The sequence below is a fragment of the Nannobrachium achirus genome, assembly GCF_963921795.1.
Source record: "Nannobrachium achirus genome assembly, chromosome: 20".
Classification (NCBI taxonomy): domain Eukaryota; kingdom Metazoa; phylum Chordata; class Actinopteri; order Myctophiformes; family Myctophidae; genus Nannobrachium; species Nannobrachium achirus.
Genome location: NC_137827.1, coordinates 34226888 through 34247436, shown reverse-complemented (window position 1 = coordinate 34247436; position 20549 = coordinate 34226888). Strand labels below are relative to the sequence as shown.

Sequence of the window (20549 nt, the reverse complement as noted above, 5' to 3'; positions counted from 1 at the left end):
CAGGCGGTGCCAAGGAACCACCAGAGGCCAGAGGGCAGTGCGAACGCGCCATCATCACAGCGGGGGGCTATTGCAGCCTCCCGGGCCTGTGAGTATTCTGAAATCGCACTGTCGAAGAATTAAGCCGCTATAATTATGACTGAAGAATCCATTGTATCGATATTAGTGAACTGCCGCAAGCTTCTGTCCATAGGAGCTGTCTGAAACCCACCTAAAGAACCCTCTTCCACTCTTCGACCCGTCTCCGCCCATCTCCGACCCGTCTCCGCCCATCTACAACCCATCTCCGACCCGTCTCCGCCCATCTACAACCCATCTCCGGCCCATCTCCGACCTCAACTCGATCCCTGGACTTTGCTCTGTCTCTAGCCCTCATCATATCGAGGACTTATGGACTTATGGACCCCTTTTTATTTTTATTCTGTCCTGACAGGTTGCAGGGGAAGACTGATCAACTAATCTTGACGTATCAATCTGATTACCGGTACAAGGGGTTATTTCATTTATGTGTAAACATGATAACATTTTTGTCATTAATGTCATGTCAACTCTAACCCTAACGATAATTACAGTCCTTTTACTATTGAAGAAATGTTTTAACCCTAACCCTAACCCTAACCATTTTTCATCCCACTGTGTGCCTATTTTGTTTTCTTTTGTTGATCTATTTGATAAAAAGATCAATATTAACCAGCCGGTGGATATTGATAGGTATTTTGTTATGGTTCATATCATCTTTTTATCAATACATATTGTTGACCACTTGACCCTAAAGACACAGTGACTGTGTCCCGTTATACTCATATAAGGTCATGTACACTACAGTACCCACAAGGTCTCCGTCTGGTAGAAATCAGACCTTATCAACTGCCTGGAGCCTGTACCGAAAACAATGAGAATTGTTTTGGTTTATAAGGCTCAGTGTCATCCAGACACCAGCAAGGACATCTCTCCTCCCAGGAACCCTGTATATGGACTCTTTGTCTTGTGTTGAAACGTCATCCATTGACTGATGAAATGACCATACTTATACTCATGTCAAAACATAATTTGTCAGAGAGAGCACGAACCATTGATTATTCTGTACTGTACCTGTCTTGAATACTCTCTCTCCATAGTAAACATTCCATTCTCACTCTGAATCACTCTCCTGTCTTATTTCTGTGTGATGGATTATTGTATCTCATATGGGAATAAGAAGGTGTTGTTGTTTACAAATAATATATTCATCAAGTACTGTCTTGGTTTAACTGAGGACAGCACAGGACAGGGAGAGAAAACACACACCTGATAAGAGCCAGATTCACACATTGATCAGCATTTAAGTAACATCATCATTATTATTGTTGAGTCTGAAAAGAACAATACAATGTGATAGATCTTTACACATCTGACCCATAACATTATTAGCAATTCACATGGTTACTATAATAGGTGAGTCTTCTAGCTTTTAAAAAAAATATATGTCATTAATTCTTTCTCTTACTAAGTGGAACATCCCACTTCTTAATTGTATATTATTTGGAAAGGGTTGAGTAGCAAAATGTTTGCCATAAATTCAATGCTGAGTTGCATTTGTTTTCCTACATTTCCCCTTCAATGTATTATTACAATGTATTTACTATTTCTTACTTAGGTCTACTTAACTTTGTATTTTTACATTATTATATTGATCAACATTAACACATAGTGTGTGTTAGGTTAGGTTAGGTTAGTTGCAGAGGCCTTTTTTGCAGAGGCCTTTTTTGCTCTGTCCTGTTATTTTACTATTTATAATGAATGTCACTAATACAATACAGGAGAAGGCAGATTTCTGTATATGTAATGTATTTATTTTTAATTGGACATGATAGAAGCAATGCATCCAAACTAATCATTGTAGTATTTAGGACCACAATAACAAGGAGTAGTCAGGACTTTATGTTATCATTCTAGCCTAGATGTGATTGTACATTTGTGCACATTTTTGGCTCATAAATTATTATACTTGAACCTTGAACCAAACTAACCTGACATGATTTAACATAGGTAATCCACTAAGCCTACTAGGTTTTATACTGTGTGATGTGGTGGACATTTCTGTAGATTACGAGTTGATTGGGCAATATCCATGTCTAGGCCACATATATTGTTATGTTAATATGCTTTAACTACTTAGAAACTGGCACCCATTGGTCATTATCAATTGAATAGGCTGATATAATGCTCTATTTCCCCTAGAGCAGCTACATAGTCTCAAATAGATAAAATAAATGATAATTGTCTGTTCTGTGAAAGATAAGAGTATGTTGTAACTGTCTGTCCAATGGCAGCTGTGAGTTAGGTCATGTTTTGTGTTCCTTTAACCTAACTCTTTGAATTAGCTTGGCTCTCTTAACTCATGAATGCAAAAGCAGTCTTCTAAAGTAACCATAACAATGAATTTGCCTTTTAAATCATGTTAAACCACAAAGCAATAAAACACTTAGCTTCAACTCAAAATAGTAACCTTGACTTAATGTCTAGTGAACAAATGGACTCTTTAGCAACAAGAAAGGGCACACAATAACTCCACACAACTGAGTTTTATATAGAAATAAATATTTATAGAAAATGTAAACAGTAAGTATAAATAAATAGATGGATGGATGGATGGATGGATGGATAGATCTCAGAGTCACTTAATGACAATTATAATAATTTGTGAGCCTACACACTCACACAGACCCTAAAAGCCAGCGAAATGAAATACTACCTAAGTTAACCTTAACTTGTGTCAGACTTGAATTCAAATGCAAGAGCAGCTTTATATAAATGTAGTAGTAGTAGTGTTATGAGAGGGAAGGTGATGTTTGTTCAGACTAGCAGGGACTTAGGTGGGACAGTTAACAAAGCATTATCCAGTTTCTGTCTATTGTTGATCCCTCCCCCCACCACCACCCTGATTGGTCCATCAGAGTCATTGTGAGTATTTAACATAGCTCTGTTTTAGCTCCATGACACAGTCATGACACAGTTCCATGTGTGCAAGTTCCTGAGGCTGAACTCTCTTCTGGACTAAAGGTGAAGTATAGATAGATAGATAGATAGATAGATAGATAGATAGATAGATAGACAGACAGACAGACAGACAGATAGATAGATAGATAGTAAGTAGGTTGATGCACCAATTGATTTAGGTTAGAGTTGTCATATCTAAAAAAGAAGGTAACATTTGAATTCCCCATCAAAAAATACATACAATAGACATCCAATTTGTTTTTGAGATGGATAGGGTACAATTGGCAATTATAAAATACCAATTGATGCAGGTTAGAGTTGTCCTATCCCAAAAAGAAATTAATATTTGAATTCTCCATCAAAAAATACATACAATAGACATCCAATTTGTTTTTTAGATGGATGGGGTACAATTGGCAATTATAAAATACCAATTGATGCAGGTTAGAGTTGTCCTATGCAAAAAAGAAGGTCATATTTGAAATCTCCATCAAAAAATACATACAATAGCCACCTTTTTTTTTCTTTTTCGCTGCCTTTTTTTCGCGGCCTCGTCCATGGACCCGTCCACGGCCGGCCGTTTGCGTCCACGGCCGGCCGTTTGCGTCCACGGCCGCGGCCTCGTCCACGGCCGCGTCCACGGCCGCGTCCCCGGCCGTCTGCGTCCACGGCCGCGTCCACGGCCGGGACGGCCGGCCGTTTGCGTCCGTGGACGCGGCCTCGCGTCCACGGACGTTTTTTTCGCGGCCGCGTCCATGGACGCGTCCACGGCCGCGTCCATGGACGTGGACGCGGCGGCCAACGGCTCTTGCTGGCCCACACTCTGCCCGCACCCCTCCCCTCCCCTCCCCTCCGCCTGCCCAGCTCCACCCCAAACCCCCAGCGTTGCCACATCTCATTGAATAACCACCGCTTTGATCAAAGGGGAATTCCAGACCCCTGTCTCTCTCTCTCTCTCTCCCTTTCTGCCTCCATGTCCCATCTAAGTCACTCAATTGGAGCGAGGGGTGGAGCTTATACAACGTACTCAGATAAGGAGACAACGGTGCGGCATGCTATGCCAGTCGTGTGTGTGTGTGTGTGTGTGTGTGTGTGTGTGTGTGTGTGTGTGTGTGTGTGTGTGTGTGTGTGTGTGTGTGTGTGTGTGAGCGTGTGCGTGTGCATGGGTCCATGTGTGTGTGTGTGTGTGTGTGTGTGTGTGTGTGTGTGTGTGTGTGTGTGTATGTTAAAGCATCCTCTTACTCTCATACAACCATACACAGCACAAATACACACTCGCGCATACATGCATGTACGCACGGGCGGACGGACGGACGCACACATGCATGCACAGACACAAAGACTCAGATGCATTGCTAACACACAATTCATGGGTGCACGTGGCGTGTACATAATGCGCATCAGAGTACATCCTATGTACATCCTATGTCCATGACCCTATAGCAGCTGGTGTGAGGGCCACTATAGCTGAAGTCTGTTCAGGCCAGCTGTGGGGAGGCTTGTTAACGGCAGATTTAATCTGGGCCAAAGGTACCGGGGAGGAAAGGGAGAGAGAGCCTCATACACTGGGCTACACTTTACATTGAAATAAGAGACAAGAGCAACTTAAAGTGAGTGTTGAGTGAGTTTATGTTCTGAGATTAGCTGTGTAATAAGCAGACACTAATAAGAAGAACAAGGCGTCTAGAGCAGGGGTTCTCAAACCTTGTTTCTGCCATGACCCCCAAAATAAACATATTTGAACTGGGGACCCCTGACAAGCACTGTAGGTATTAGTATTACATATAATGTGACTCGGTTCCACATGAATGTCACTTTAGAAATTTGCAGATAGATATGTATATACTTATACTGTGTGTTGGTTTGTTTACCATTGAGTGAGAGAAAAGAAATACATTAAGCTAATCATCTGGGGACCCCACCAAATAATTTGGGGACCCCGCTTGGGCTCCCGACCCCAAGTTTGAGAACCATTTGTGGGTTGCGGACACATTTTTATGGGTCCCTTTATTTTTGTTTCCTACATTTTGTTTTTAATTATTATTACTTCAAAACAGTAAAACAAAAAAAAACATTCCAAAAAAAGATAAGATTTTCATGAATACAAGTAAATTCATTAATAAATAAAATAGAAATCTAAGAAATTTCATAAATTAGAAAACAAATGTTTAAGAAGTAGTGAAAATAGCGGTGTGAGCTTGTAGATCTGCTCTTTTCACTAGTTTGGGTCTTGGGCAAACTTTGGGCCCCGAGCTAAAATGTTTGGGAACCACTGGTCGAGAGCCATGGATTGTTTTTCAAACAGAGTGACAGGACTAGTCTATATATGACACACACAGGGACAGGCTGGATGAGAGTGACTGTATCCACTGGGCCTGGGCGAGCTATAGGGCATATCACACTATCGTATACCTCCCTTGTGTTAGCAATGGCAGATAGAGTTGTGCTAGGCTAATAGGGCACAGGTTCTCAACATGGGGTCCAGCAGGAGACCACAAGGAGATCTCGAGGGTGTCTCCAGTATAAGTATATGTGCACCCAGCTAAATGAGTAGCATCAAAATCGGTTTAACAAGTTGAACCCTATTTTATACTTCGGCTATATGAAAATAGCCGATATAAGACCATATAGATATATACAGTATAGTATATAGATAAAGATATTTGTATATTTTTTAATTATCTTGAAAATATTTAACAAGACAAATGCTTTCTTATGGAGGTCCCTGCATGGCACAAATTATTTTCAAATAGGGGTCATGTCAAGGAGTCCTTGACATGATAATGTCTGATAACCACTGTTCTAAAGTATGGGGACATTTTTGGAGTAGTGGTTAGTGAAGAGAGATGGGTTCAGCACCCATTTTCAACCTATCTTCGTATAACTGGCCACAACTAATGCTCATTATACGATGGCACCATTTTTGTCTACTTTCTCTGGGTCTCAGAGGGGGGTTGTGGACAGTTGTGGAGAGTTCAAACCAATTTTTTTAAAGGAATGCATTAACAATGGCTTCTATATCAGCATGTTAACTTTCCAGAAAGGGTAGGTCAGCGTTTCTATTACCTTGGAATCCCCATCAATGTGATTGTAGCATGTTCTGAACTGCACATGATATCCCACCAATGAGATGCAAGTGGGTAGATATAAAGTGTGCAGTCTTATAATGAGCATTAGCTGAAGATAAGTTGAAAGCGGCTCCTTTAAGCATGGTTCCTGGCACAGAAGGGAGAGGGTCAGGTTCACGCAGAGAGACAAGGACTCGTGAGCTTGCGTGCACAAGGATTGTCTTATGCTGGACGCTGGCGCTGTGACTGTGTCCGTTTATATCACGATTATAAAACTACCACTGTCCCAGATTTGACACTTTACACACAATTATTACGTTTATAGAATCTTAACCGCTCCACCACTGGGAATTGGACACGAGGGTTGTGGCTGGAGTCATGTGAAAAAGCTAGCCTCCAAGCTTTTGGCAGCCACACAACAAAGTCAGCTATAATAACCGTAACAGTTTAGCCAAGCAGAAGTGCAATTGGTACAGACTTAAGCATAATGGAGATTCACTTCAACATTGTCACACATCTGTCGTACAAGGAAGTTTGTGTGTGTGTGTGTGTGTGTGTGTGTGTGTGTGTGTGTGTGTGTGTGTGTGTGCGTGCGTGCGTGCGTGCGTGCGTGCGTGCGTGCGTGTGTCTTCCTCTCTGAGATTTGTGCTAGAAAAACGTGCTTGCACAACATTCTGTCAGATTGAAGTGTACCAGCTGAGACTGAAACATGTGTAGAAGGGGTTAGTGAGGGAATGCAGTGCAGATACGGAGCTCATGGGGATTGGAATAAATTTAGGAAAATCCTCTCTAAAGACTTTGACTTGTTGGTGAGACTTTTAGAACCAAATGAACCCTCGTCTCCCTATTCTGAGGAGAACATTGGGCGAAAATAGCAAGCTCGAGTTTTGCGACGCTTCATGGGCTTGTAGATCTGCCATTATCGCTGAAGATATTGTGTAAATAGAAAGAATTGGAAGCCTGTAGGCCTATACTCCCACCTCAAACGCCAGGTACTTTGGATTGTTGTCTCCACCAGCCGAAGGCATGGGGGAGAGTATGTTTTCCCCTTCGTCCGCCCGTGCGTCCGTCCGTCCGTGCGTGCGTGCGTGCGTCCGTCTGTCCGTCCGTGTGTCCTCGCAGTTTGTGTGCACGCAGTTTGTGTGCACCTATCTCAGTTGCCGTTGACCCGGTAATTTTTCAAATGGGCCTTTTCTAGCGCCACCTAGTGGCCAATGTTCTTAAAACACATTTCTGTGCACTACTCTTACAGATTTTGTCCAAGAATCCTACAAATCGGTAGGCAGTATCTCGACAGTCATGTGATCTATCCGATTTTGCATATTCCATCCTGATTGGCTAAGATTGGCTTCCAAAGTTTGTAGGATTGAGCCGTTTTGATCAAAATGCCTTAAATCCCAAACGCAAAGCGCAATTTTCATGAAATCTCGCACACACGTTCCCACTAGGTCGAGGAAGAAATGCCACTTCAAATTTTTGAAATCAGCCTCATGGTGGCGCTATAACAGGCCGATTTGTGGTTTTACCAATAACTCCACCGATTCAAACTTTGTAAGCGCACTCCCTAGAGGCCAAGGAAAAACCCTTTCCCTGCATTTTTCACATCAGCCTTTTATAGCGCCACCAGGAGGCCGACTTATGTAAAACACAATTTTTCCTATTATTCCTTGAGATTTTATCCAAAAATCATGCAAATCGGTACACAGTATCTCCATAGTCATGTGACCCCCACAATCCTTCTGATATTTCATATTCCATCCTAATTGGCTAATATTGGCTTCCAAAGTTTGCAGGATTGCTCAGTTTTTGAACAAAATGCTTCAAATCATCAACGCAGCTTGTGATTACCGTGAAATTTGCCACACATGTTCCCACTATGTCAAGGAACAAATACTACCCTTTTCACATTGACCTGTTATAGCGCCACCAGCAGGTAGGCTTTAGCAAAACACATTTTTGGAACACAATGCCTCAAATCATGCATGCAGTGTCCGATTGCCATGAAAGGTCTAAGGTGAAGAACATATGCCAGCCTTTTTACATTGGCCTATTATACAGTAGCACTACCAGGACGCATGGCCTGGTGGAGACCTGTGCTCGGAAGAGCACTGCTTCTAGTTGCACTCTGCGTTCGTGATTTGAGGCATTCTGTCCAAAACAGACCAATCTTACAAACTTTGAAAGCCAATCTCAGCCAATCAGGATGGAATATGGACAATCAGAGAGATCCATGTTGATCACATGACTGTAGAGATACTGTCTACTGATTTGCGTGATTTTTGGACAAAATCTGTAGGAGTACTGGCCAAAAGGTATAGTTTTGCACAAATTGGCCTCCTGGTGGCACTAAAACAGGCCCATGTGAAAAATGAAAAATGTGGGGCAGAGGTTCTGAATTGGCATCCAGGGAGTGTGTGTGCTCATTTTGGCAGCGTCCGGGCCAACGGCGCCGGAGATTAGCTGTACACAAACTCGGAGGACGGACGGACAGACGCACCAACGGACGCACACACGGACAGGAGCGAAAACATACTCTCCCCCTGCCTTCGGCTGGTTGAGACAATAATAATAATCATGATAAATAATGTTATTTCAATTAGCAATATCACAAACATGGGTGTATGTCTGCATGTGAGACAAATGAATGTGGCACAAACATGATTCATTCATTAATTCACCAATGAATGAATACAATTTAAAAACTATATATATTTTTTTATAACTTTTTTTTATTGAATTGTGATAAATAAAAACATAATTATATAGGCCTATTTCTCATAATAACACCGCAACATGTTGGTATTATTTACAATCCACAAGCATTGGGGGGTTGATGTACAAGCTCACAACGCGTCTCTTCGCCCCCCTGTTGAGAACTTGTATATCGGCTATTATTTATTGCTCCAAAAGCCAAGGCTCTGAGCGTTTTAACTGTGCGACAGCGATGACGCAACCAGATGGCGACGGAGTAGTGTCCGAAATGCGCTGATTTGTTCACTACTGTAGTACACTACATCTGGATCCCTCATTTATGGTTAGGGAGTAGGGGACGTGTTCCGCATTTCGGACACAGCCATAGAGTATACTAGTAAGACACCTGAGGGTGACATGCAACCTCAGGGTGACATGCGACCTCGCCCTAAAGGGCGAGGTCGCGCCAATTCTTGACCATCTGGCCAACCACATCGTTTCTCTGACGATTCTAGTTGTTGTCATTCTGGGGGGAGTTTGTTCATGTTTTGTGAGGTTATCAACCCTAGGAGACACGGGGAGAACATGCAAACTCCACACAGAAAGGCCCCATCGCCCACACTCTAGTTGGGGTTGGCGATAGAGACTTTCTGTGTGGAGTTTGCCTAAACATGGAGATGTGGTACAGAATGACTCATATATGGGCATAAAAAGTATGTCATGTGACATCACTTCCTGTACAGACAGTCAGACAGACAGCCTAACAATGGCTACTGTCTATGACGGTAGTCCTATTTGACATGTTGAACTGGACTATCTCCATATATAGTGTTCTCCACATCTCCATGTTTAGGCCAAACAGGTTTGCTCCATTTCTCCATGTATAGGTCCAAATGCCCAACGTTGAGCTTGACAACGAAACGTTCTTAACACAGCCACCCCCATATTTACTTTAGAAAATATGTTAAATTTTAAGAACGTTTCGAGTACCGGTTTGATACAAGAGCGAATAAGCGATACACTTCTGGAATCCTGTGCGTCGACTTAAAGTCGGATCCAGGCCTAATAACTTTATCTGGCCGCCCCGTTGCCACCTCCTTCTTACATTTTCCTGCCGACTGCACATTGTACCTCATCCACCCTTTCTTCTTTCTCCTTTTGGTATCTTTATCCTCCTCCTCCTTTTTTTCTTTTTTATTCTTCTCTTTTTTTTATCTTACTTAGTCTTGTGTAGCCGCCCCGTACAGGAAGTAATGTCACAACTCGCTGACATCACACTGACATCACTTCCTGTACAGAAAGATTACAGAAGGTCACTCAAGCGACAAGGTTTTCCAGGGTAAATGCGACCTTTGGTCGCAATAATAGAGAGCGGACAGCCCAGCCCCCAGCCATTCACTTCAATGCAAGTGCTCAGTGGCGTTTTGAAGCATGCGGAAGTAGCTGAATCCAGGTGCATTGTGGGTGAATCCAGGTGCATTCTGGGGGAAATTGGAACCAAATTTGGTTCCAAAATGTTTGACGTCGAGACGTAATGAGGTCACAATCGACGTCGACGTCCATTGAACCCTATTGTAGACCCCAGCGGCGCGCTCTTATGCTCGTGCATGTATGTTCCACCCCACCTGAAATTCCAGCTTTGGCCAGTAGGGCGGCCGCTTCAACATTTACAAGCCGTTCTGGGGGCTTGGTACAAAAATGCTCACTATACATTCGGACACTAGTTCAAAATGGCGGAGCCCCATTTTAGTACACTACATTAGAGAATGAGTGGCGTAGACAGAAATTTAATTTTAGTAGGCAAAATGCCAGCCGAAATGCCAGTCAAAATGCCATGGGGTACATTTCTTGCAATCAAATTTTTGTCTTAGGACTGCAACAAAAACAAAAAAAAATATTGTTGAACTCAAGTCTCCATGGTGTGAGTAATCAATAGAAGAAAAGTCATTTTGAGGGTGAACTACTCCTTTAATGAAATACATTTTATTTTGTATTTGTTAAACTTATGGACGAGGCTTGCTTAACGAGTTTTAATATGCTACAGCTGGAGAGACAACAAGACGTCAATTCTTAATCCAGCAGTGCTGGATTTAAACAACACAATGATCACGTATTGTGTTTGGAAGCTGTTTACTTACTACATTAAGGACTTTATTGATTTGGAACAGAGGATATCCTACAGGTAGGAGGAAAGCAGAGTGGACTTTGTTCAGTGTGTTATTGTCTCTGTTGTTGCGACTTGAGTTAAATGGCCCGGCAGCCCAAATTTACATTTCTAAAAGGGTAACACTTTCTCAATGGCCCGGCCGCCTACTAGTCAATGAATGGAACTGGTTGAGCGACATTCTATAGGCCTATGGTCCTCTCCACACTGTACTGTCCAGTCAGGTCTTTAAACAATGGAAATAGAGATTTATATTTTTTTTTAATTTAGGCGAGATCAGCTCTCAGTTAGTAGGTGGGCGCCTTGTTCGCCTAATGTTCCCTACGCTTCTGTAGAGAATAGGGTGGATTTTGGCCGCAGCCCATGTATGGGTGTAGGTACTGTGGAAGCTCCATAAAAGGACACATGTGGACATAGTGACATCACAAGCGGCATGATGTAGACATCAGCAAAGGGATATAAGGCAACGTGTCAGTTGGCTGTGTGTCTGTGAGTCAAGTTAATAGCTGTAGATGAAAACCAAAATACAAGTCCAAAGGAAAGATGTACCACCCTAAACCCTTTACATGGTTTATTAAAAATCGCTGGATCATCCTTAATACTTTACTAGGGCTTGGCTTTGTTTACTACCTATCTGTAAACTACCAAACGTCTCCCACCTGCTGCAAGACCAAGGAATTTGATCCACTACTGTTGCATCCGATAGATCCTGCCTCTGGCACCAGCAATGGACATGCCACCAGCACCGGACACGGATCCACAAGACCCATTCTTCACCGAAGACCGAAGCTCACCCCCAGGACTGTTGATGCCCCATGGCCCGTTTATCGCCCCAGCGACCCTAACATGAGGTATGAGTTGTCCTCAATGACTGGCCAAAGAATATCAAAAGAATACATTGAGGACCTGCCAGTGTGCTCTGCCATCATCCAGGGAGACATGGCGACCACCAAGAAGGATGAGATTTCTCGACTTCTGGGATCGAGGGAGAGACTGTCAAATGATTTCTACCTTAGCATGGCAAGGGACTGTGACGCTTACATAGAAAACGGTAGGTTCCGTACGGAACCATTGTTTACTTAGATATGGAAGGATGACCTCCCACTTGGGTAATGACGCCCCCTGGCGATCATTCAGAGAAACTACTTCAGCTCCCGTACTAACGTAGGTAGGAAGGGCCTGTCACTCAAACCGGAGTGACCCGCCTCCAGGCTATATAAGCCCCCGGAGGCGGAAGTAACATCCTCTTAATACCACTCTCTGCCACATTCAGTGAAACAGAGGGGCATTACGTGGGAGGTCATCCTTCCATATCTAAGTAAACAATGGTTCCGTACGGAACCTACCGTTTACTGTCAATATTCCAGGATGACCTCCCACTTGGGATTCTTAAACTCCCCTCTAAGCCACAACCTACTCTCATACCCCCACACACCCCTCATACGGGTGAGCACAGCCCAAACGGGCGTGACCCATCACCCAGAAGGTCCCAGGCCCACCGGACCTGGGTGTGAAGGCATGAGAAAATAAGGAGAGACCCTGACAGACCGAAGTCCGCCTCATTCAACTAAATGAAAAGGACAAGTCCGCCTTATAAGTAAGACACACTATATAAGGAAAACACAGGGTCCCCCCCAAAATACCCCAGGTGGCTACATGCCCACCTGTGGGAGGGGAAGATCCGACTCCTCTATGACGTAGAGGAGGCAACTGCACCCAGAACCGAATGCGCTAGCGAAGAGGATTCGATATCCAGGTGATAGTAGGCTGCAAAGGTAGAAGGCGAAGACCAATTCGCCGAAACACAAATCTCCTGAACGGAGACTCCCTTTGCCAGTGCCCACGAAGTAGCCACACCTCTAGTGCTATGGGCTTTAAGTGCCGCCGGCACTTCCACACCCGCACTAGAGTAAGCCAGCCTAATAGCATCCACAATCCACCTCGAAAGAGTGGGTCTAGACACCGGCTTTCTGACAAGAACATTGCCCATTTCTACAAAGAGCTGAGAAGAAGCTCTAGAACCAGCAGTCCTGTCACAGTAGGCCTTCAATGCCCTGACAGGACAAAGGCAATTCAGCCGCTCATCCTCCGCCGAGACAAACGGAGGAGGATGAAAAGCCAGAAGAACAACAGGCTCCTTAGGAACCACCATGTTCTTAGGAACAAACTTAAGATGAGGCTTGAGCAACACCTTGAGATCATTGTTCATAAACTGCATGCACTCCGCAGACACCGAGAGAGCTTGCAGGTCACCAACTCTTTTAGCCGTGGCCAAAGCCAGCAAAAGAGCCGTCTTGAAACTCAAAAGTTTCAAAGGCATCCCTACAAGCGGCTCAAAGGGAGCCCGACATAGGCCCCCTAGAACCACCTGCAGATCCCAAACTGGGAACAAAGACCTAGTCACCGGCCTCAAACGTTCAACTCCTTGCATGAACTTGATGACCTCCGGGACTTTAGAAGGTGCCTTGCCCGCCACCCCCAGGTGACAGGCATTAATAGCCGCCAAATACCCCCTAAGGGTAGAAAATGCTAGACCACTTCTCAAGCGGTTCTGCATAAATTCCAGAATTTCCTGGGCTGACGCCACATGAGCCACCACAGGTGGAACACGCGACTCGCACCAGTCCTCAAAGGCATTCCACCTTCCATCATAAGACGCCCTCGTAGAGGGCGCCTTAGCACTCTGAATGGTATCAACCACTTCAGAAGAAAAACCGGCTGCCAGCAGGTTTAACCTTTCACGTGCCAAACCCACAGGTCTAGGACCTGCAGGCCTTGGTGGAAGATCTCCCCCCTGGCCTGACTCAACAGGTCCCTGCACTGAGGCAGCTGCCAACCCGGTTCGCAAAGGAGAGGGGCGATCGCCGATCTCCACGTGCCCTTGTAGGGAGCCACCAGGAGCATCTCCAGACCGAACCTCCTGACTCTCTCCAGAGTGGGTCGGATTAAGTCGAAGGGGGGAAACGCGTACAGTAGACCTCTCGGCCACGTGTGCGCTAAGGCGTCCAACCCCAAGGGAGGACTGCCCTTCACCGCGAAGAACAACGGACACTTCGTATTCTCCGCTGACGCAAACAGGTCCGCCACTGGCTGACCAAACTTGCGAAAAATCTGGCTCACCACCCTGGGGTGGAGAGACCAATCCTCGTAGCGAGGACCTCCCCTGGACAGGAGATCTGCTCCGCTGTTGAGGAGACCTGGGACGTGTGAGGCCCTGATCGACTTGAGGCGCGACAAGCACCAAACCGTCAATTCTCGAGCCAGACGGTCCAGTGGCAACGACGACAGGCCCCCCTGTTTGTTGACATAAAACATGGCCGTCGTATTGTCTGTCCTGACCAGGACGTGACAATGCAAAATCCAAGGCTCGAAATGCTTGAGCGCCAGGAGTATAGCCATCAACTCCAAATAGTTGATGTGACGACCCCTCATCTCCAGAGGCCAAAGCCCCTGCGCTGTGCGCCCCTCGAAAGTGGCTCCCCATCCACTGAGACTGGCGTCTGTCGTGATCGACTTGTGGGAAACCACCTCGCCAATCGAGACTCCGCTGGTGAGGAACCCCTCCACCAGCCACGGAGACAGGGCGATCGCGCAGGAAGGGGAAACCGTAACCTTCTTGTACTTCAAGGAGGGCGGGATCCCGAGTGATAACATCCATCTTTGAAAAGGTCTCATATGAAACCTGCCCAAACGCAACAGATGTACTGCGGAAGCCATCATTCCCGTCAGTACCATGCAACTCCTGTAAGTGACCTCCTGGCCCACTTGAAAAGAGTCGAGACATTCCCGAAACCTGTCCACCCTCTCCTCTGAGAGACGGGCCGACATGTCGGATGAGTCCAGAAGGACCCCAATGAATGTAAGACGACTTGCTGGAGTCAGCATGCTCTTGCCGTGGTTGACTATGAAACCTAAGGCCTTCAGGTGAGCCAAAACCACTTGTGTGTGACGCGCCACTTCGTGGGCGGAGCTCGCTGAAATCATCCAATCGTCGATGTACGTCGCCAACCTGACGCCCTGCCGTCTCAGCGGGGCGATGGCTGCTTCGGTCACTTTCACGAAAACCCTCGGGCTCAGTGACAGACCGAAAGGGAGTACTGTATACTCGTACAGGCGACCCTCGAAGGCGAACCGAAGGAATTTCCTGTGTGGGGGATAAATCTGGACGTGCTGATAAGCATCCTTCAGATCCACTGAACAGTGGAAATCCCCTTGCCTGACCGACCGTAACATGGTGGGTACTGTTAGCATCCTGAAAACGTACTTCTTCAGGTACACGTTTAGTGCCTTTAGGTCCAGGATGGGACGTAGCCCCCCCCCCTTTTTGGGCACCAGGAAATAACGGCTCCAAAATCCCATGCGGGATTGGGTCCTGTCCAGCTCCACTATAGCACCCTTGCTTAGCAAAGAGCTGATCTCTTCTCTCAAAAGACTTGCTTTTAAACCACGTGCTCTGGTATGAATAACCCTGCTCGAAAGCGGGGGTATGTCTGCGAACTGTAACCTGTAACCCCTGGTTATCGTTCGAAATACCCAATGGCTCGGGTTGCATAACTTCCACTGGCGCGCACAGCGTGCTAGCGTGTTTTGAGCGAGAGAAACCCCACCACTGTGCTTCCGTGACGGCGGAGCTTTTTGGCGGCCGGACCGGAAGTGGGGAACCTGCGTATCCGTATCCGGAACGACCGGATGCGGAGCGCAAGGGTTCAATAGGCCGCATGGCGGAAACACCTTCTGGTTGTACCGCTTGACTAGCGGAGCTATTTTGCGGCGGGACCGGAAGTGGGGAACCTGCGTATCCGTATCCGGAACACCCGGATGCGGAGCGCAGGGGTTCAATAGGCCGCAAGGTGGGAACACCTTCCGATTGTACCGCTTGACTAGCGGAGCTCTTTTGCGGCCGGACCGGAAGCGGGGAGCTAGCGAATCCGTATCCGGTGAAACCGGAAGCGTTCGGTTTTGGCTCGATAGAGCGACAGGAAGAGCAAAGCGATTCGACTGATAAACAGACTCGCCCACAACTAAAGCATTCTCCCCTGACAGGAGAGGAACTTTTACGTTTAATACCTGCTCTAAGGCCTTTATGCTTGTCCCTTGACCCGGGCTCATAGTAGGCCGACAGAATTTCTGACTCAAGGTTAAATTCATAGCATCGCTCACGCGAGGGAAAATCCACTCGCGCGCATGAGGAACCATATAATTGTTTGACGTTAACATTACTGGTTGTTGATAAAACCTCTGACTGATTAAAGAGTCCTGACGGGACTCCATCATTCTTACAGGAGGCATGCATAAAGGATTCATATTGTCGACGCGAGGGATATCCCACTCGCGCGCTTGAGGAACCACATAATTGTTTGACATTAACATTACTGGTTTCTGATAAAACCTGTGATTGATTATCGAGTCCTGACAGGACTTCATCATTACTACAGGAGGCATGCACGATGGGGTCGTCTGTGCTAGTGCGAGAGAGTTGGACAGAGACAGACTTTGTTCTTTCAACATGTTTATTGCCGACACAGGAGGCATCAAAATTAACATTTTCATTTCCCCGACACGGGGTACCGAAAAACGCCCTCGTTTGGGGGGAGGGGGACCGAGAGACACCTCGGACCCCCGCCCCAGCACAATTCCCCTCTTCAGAGTGTCATTTGCGCTGTCCCCTACCGCGGCCACCGCGGTATGAAGACTGCTGCCTGCCATCCTTGGACGGGCGGCGCGGCTGAGCGCGCTCGGGAACCACAGCCTTGCTGCGGGGCCTGTCAGGCGCCCTGGCTGCAGAGGCTCCCCTGGAGGAAGACGAGTGCTTCTTAAAAGAAGCAGAGCGGCCCCTTTCCTTGGCGCGGGAGGAGCGGGACGTCCTCCTAGCTTGCTGCGGTTCATCCTGTGGCACTGTGGTGGACTCGACGATGTCCTTAGCCGCCTTGAAGAAGGTAACTCTACCCTGCAGCAGCTCCAAGCCCCCACCCATGAGGGTGGTGGGACTGTTCTCCATGTTTAAGAGAGACTTGTACATCTCCCCGCGAGGACCTAGAGGCTTCTCGCCCACGTCCCTCTTAGGCTCGAGGTCGACATAGTCGAGCCAGCGGGCTCTCTCAGATTGGAGGTTGTAGTCCATGGACCTGCCCATCCACTTAACCGCATGCCAATTGACCTTCAGCATGATGTCAAATAGAGTGTTCAGTTCAGCTGTGTGCTCCCCCGTGGGCAGACCTTTGACCAGGTCCTTGGTGGAAGCGAGCAAGAGCTGGATCAGATTTAGGTCCTTAGCGGCCAGAGCAGCGGACCGGTAGGCGTTACGAGCCCTGTCCGACTGCAGCTTGTCCTCCAGGACAGTGAACCCCGGCGGGTTGGTGCCGACGGGGCCAACAAACGGCCCGTTTTTAGCCGTGCCTACATCTTTGTACTGGGGTCTGACGGAACTCAGAAAAGATTGTGCCAACAGGTGGTCCAGGTTAGGGCAGGTGGACATGCCTGCCTCCGCACCGCCCACCAAATCCAGCACAGAAAAAGGCAGCTTCCTGGGGTCTTTATGTGTCTTCCATGAGGAATGGAGGGCCTTGGTGAAACCTTTCACCAGCGGCAGCCTGGATAGGACATACGGGGCGGGAACCGAAGGCTCCTGCCCGGGCATTTCATCATCATCCTCGGCCTCTTCAGAGGGGAGAGGAGGTGGCAACTCCTCTCCAACTCTGGCCAGAGCTCTCATGTAGACTGTGAGATGATCCAGCATTTCTGCTGCAGAATCGACGTCCTCTGCTCCCGCTTCACTCGCTTGACTGGCGGGTGGAGGGGCAGTGGTGCCTGAGGAGGCCTGGGAGCTCCCTGCGGCGTCCAGTTGACGTGCTGGAGCCGCAGGGGCATTACCTTTCACAGTGACCGTGAGTCGAGAACCCTCGTCCTCGACGGAGTCCTCCTCCTCCTCGGCCGTGTATCCAGAGTATTCAGAACCAGAACCCTCGCTCTGACAGGAGCTCCGGTCCGACTCTCGCCTGAAGGTCTGGACTGTTTTGGTGATGCTCTCGTCGAGGGGGACGTCCCCGACGGTCACATCCAAGCGTTTCTTTTTGGGCACCGCGCCCGAAGGGGAAAAGGCTACCGGAGATTTCGTCTGGGTGTTAGCCTTCTTGGTCGCCTTCTTAGCGGCGACTTCACCAGACCCGCCAGCTCCAGTGACAGTGGAGCTAGCTGCGGTCGGATGCGCGGCAGGCGGTGTCTCATGTAGCACGGCGCCATCTTGACTTGGAATGGCGCGCTGGTTGTCAAGCGGATCTCCGGAAGGCAGCGCCGCACCTTGACCAACGGTGCGGGCCGCCTGGGGAAGGAAAGACTGGGCTGTGGGGTTGAGAGCAGTGGACCCACCTGGTGGAGCGCAGGCCCCGAGGCCTGCCCTGGCTAGGAAGAACCGGTGTATCAGTACATCGTGGTCGTAGGCCACGCAGCAGTCACAGAAAGGTCCTGCTCTCCCCTGAGGACTCAGTGCAGAGAAGGCGTGTGCAACGCCCATGCAGCCGACACAGAGATGGTGAAGATCCTGTCCGTCGATGAGTCCTGGACAGCCTGGACATTGCCTCGGCAGGAAGGCCAGAGGATCCATGGCGAAGCACTGTAGATAGAGTTAACCAGAAGCAGACGAGCTAACAAGCTAACGGCTAAGGCTAGGCCACGCTTGATTCGGGCAGGGCCTGAACAAGCGGTAAGCAGTGTAGCTAACGTTAACAATAGCAGACGAGCTAACAAGCTAACGGCTAATGCTATGCCACGCTTGCTTCGGCGGAGGCCTGAACAAGCAGTAATAATCCTTTGTTATAAAAGGAAATAACCGTCGATTTAGGACGGAACAAGAATAAGTATTCTTAAGTACGGGTTAATTCAACACTCGCCAGTGGGCGACTCCTAATGCCACCGCTTTAGGCTAATGCGCGAAGAATAATAATAATACAAGGCTGAGTTTCAACTTATCTGAATGTGATATCGCAGAGAGTGAAAAGAGGGTGTTACTTCCGCCTCCGGGGGCTTATATAGCCTGGAGGCGGGTCACTCCGGTTTGAGTGACAGGCCCTTCCTACCTACGTTAGTACGGGAGCTGAAGTAGTTTCTCTGAATGATCGCCAGGGGGCGTCATTACCCAAGTGGGAGGTCATCCTGGAATATTGACAGTAAACAGAGGGTTTATCACGGTGCCGCTCAGTGCAGAGGAGAGGGATTTTCCGATCGCCTTCTCCATGGTCGTCCACAAAGATGTAGAAATGTTCGAAAGACTGTTGCGAGCGGTGTACCAGCCTCAAAATGTGTATTGTGTTCACGTGGATCAAAAATCAAAGGAGGAATTCCAGGAAGCTGTGAGGGCCATCGTTTCCTGTTTCCCAAATGTGTTCATAGCTAGCAAACTCGAAAGTGTGGTTTACGCTTCATGGTCTAGGGTTCAAGCGGATCTGAACTGCATGAAAGATCTGATGCGGTCTCCTGTCCAGTGGAGATATTTGATCAACACTTGCGGCACAGACCTGCCCATTAGGACTAATGCAGAGATGGTTCAGACACTGAAGCTTCTCAATGGAAGGAACGCAATGGAGTCTGAAGCCATGCCAGAATGCAAGAAGCCACGCTGGCAGTACCATCACACCGTATACCATGGCACCGGTACTGAGCAGTTTGAATATTCCAATGTTGTACATAAAAATACAGGAATCAGGAAGACACCTCCACCAATCAACATCCCCATGTTCTCAGGAAAAGCTTACTTTGCGGTCACCAGAGATTTTGTAGAACATGTGCTGAGGGACTTAGAGGTTCAGAATTTTATGGAATGGTGTCAGGATACCTATTCGCCAGATGAACATCTGTGGGCGACTCTCAACAGGATGAGCTCTGTGCCCGGGTCACTGCCTGCCCACAGAATTTACGACCTGTCTGACATGAATTCCATTGCTCGCCTGGTGCATTGGAGTGATCTTGCTGGTGATATAACAAAAGACGCCGCCTACCCTCCATGCACTTCGACGGTTAGAAGAGAGGTTTGTGTCTATGAGATTGGTGAGCTCCACTGGATATTTCAACACCATCACCTCATGGCAAACAAATTTGATCCAGAAGTTGATGACATTGCAATTAGATGCGTTGAGGCAATTCTCCGTTTCAAAGCATTCAGACACCTGCCCGTTGGGGCCAGTTGAAAATACCAACAATAAAAGCGTTTGAAGTTGAACGTCTCTAGGCTCAACAAACGTCTTTGTCAAGGTTGCCATGCATCAGACCGTTCTTTATGCAGAGTGAGGAGTAGACATACGCGACGGCGTGTCTTCTCTGCTCAAAGGGAAAATCCTTGAAAAAAACGGCCCCAAAAAACGGCCCCACAAGACTATGGTTTAGTGATGTCATCACTTTTCACACATTTGTGGGGGGCCGTTTTAGCCCAAGGAATGTTTTTCGGTGCAAAACAAATGCTTGCAATGGATTCAGAATCATGAAAAACCCCTAGTTTGACCCCTCATATGCTACTTAAAGCAAAAGTGTTTTTTTTCCTGTATAAAGTTAATCAACTCTAGCGGCTGATAACAGCAACTAGGTTATCATACAAAAATATAATCTGCAGATATAGAGCTTTTCAAAAATGCATGGTAACCTTTGCCACCTTTTGGATA

General features: G+C 47.2%; 1 protein-coding gene across 1 annotated transcript in view; it reads left to right on the top strand.

The window, feature by feature from the left end:
* LOC308306095 (beta-1,3-galactosyl-O-glycosyl-glycoprotein beta-1,6-N-acetylglucosaminyltransferase 3-like) overlaps positions 1-20081 on the top strand; it is a gene marked incomplete at both ends in the record, with an annotated part of 62405 nt that extends 42324 nt beyond the window's left edge. The window contains one exon of the mRNA XM_080750994.1: positions 19066-20081. Within this exon, the coding sequence (XP_080607120.1) occupies positions 19066-20081 (1016 nt within the window). The remainder of the gene's footprint in view (positions 1-19065) is intronic.
* Between the last annotated feature and the right edge of the window lie 468 nt (positions 20082-20549).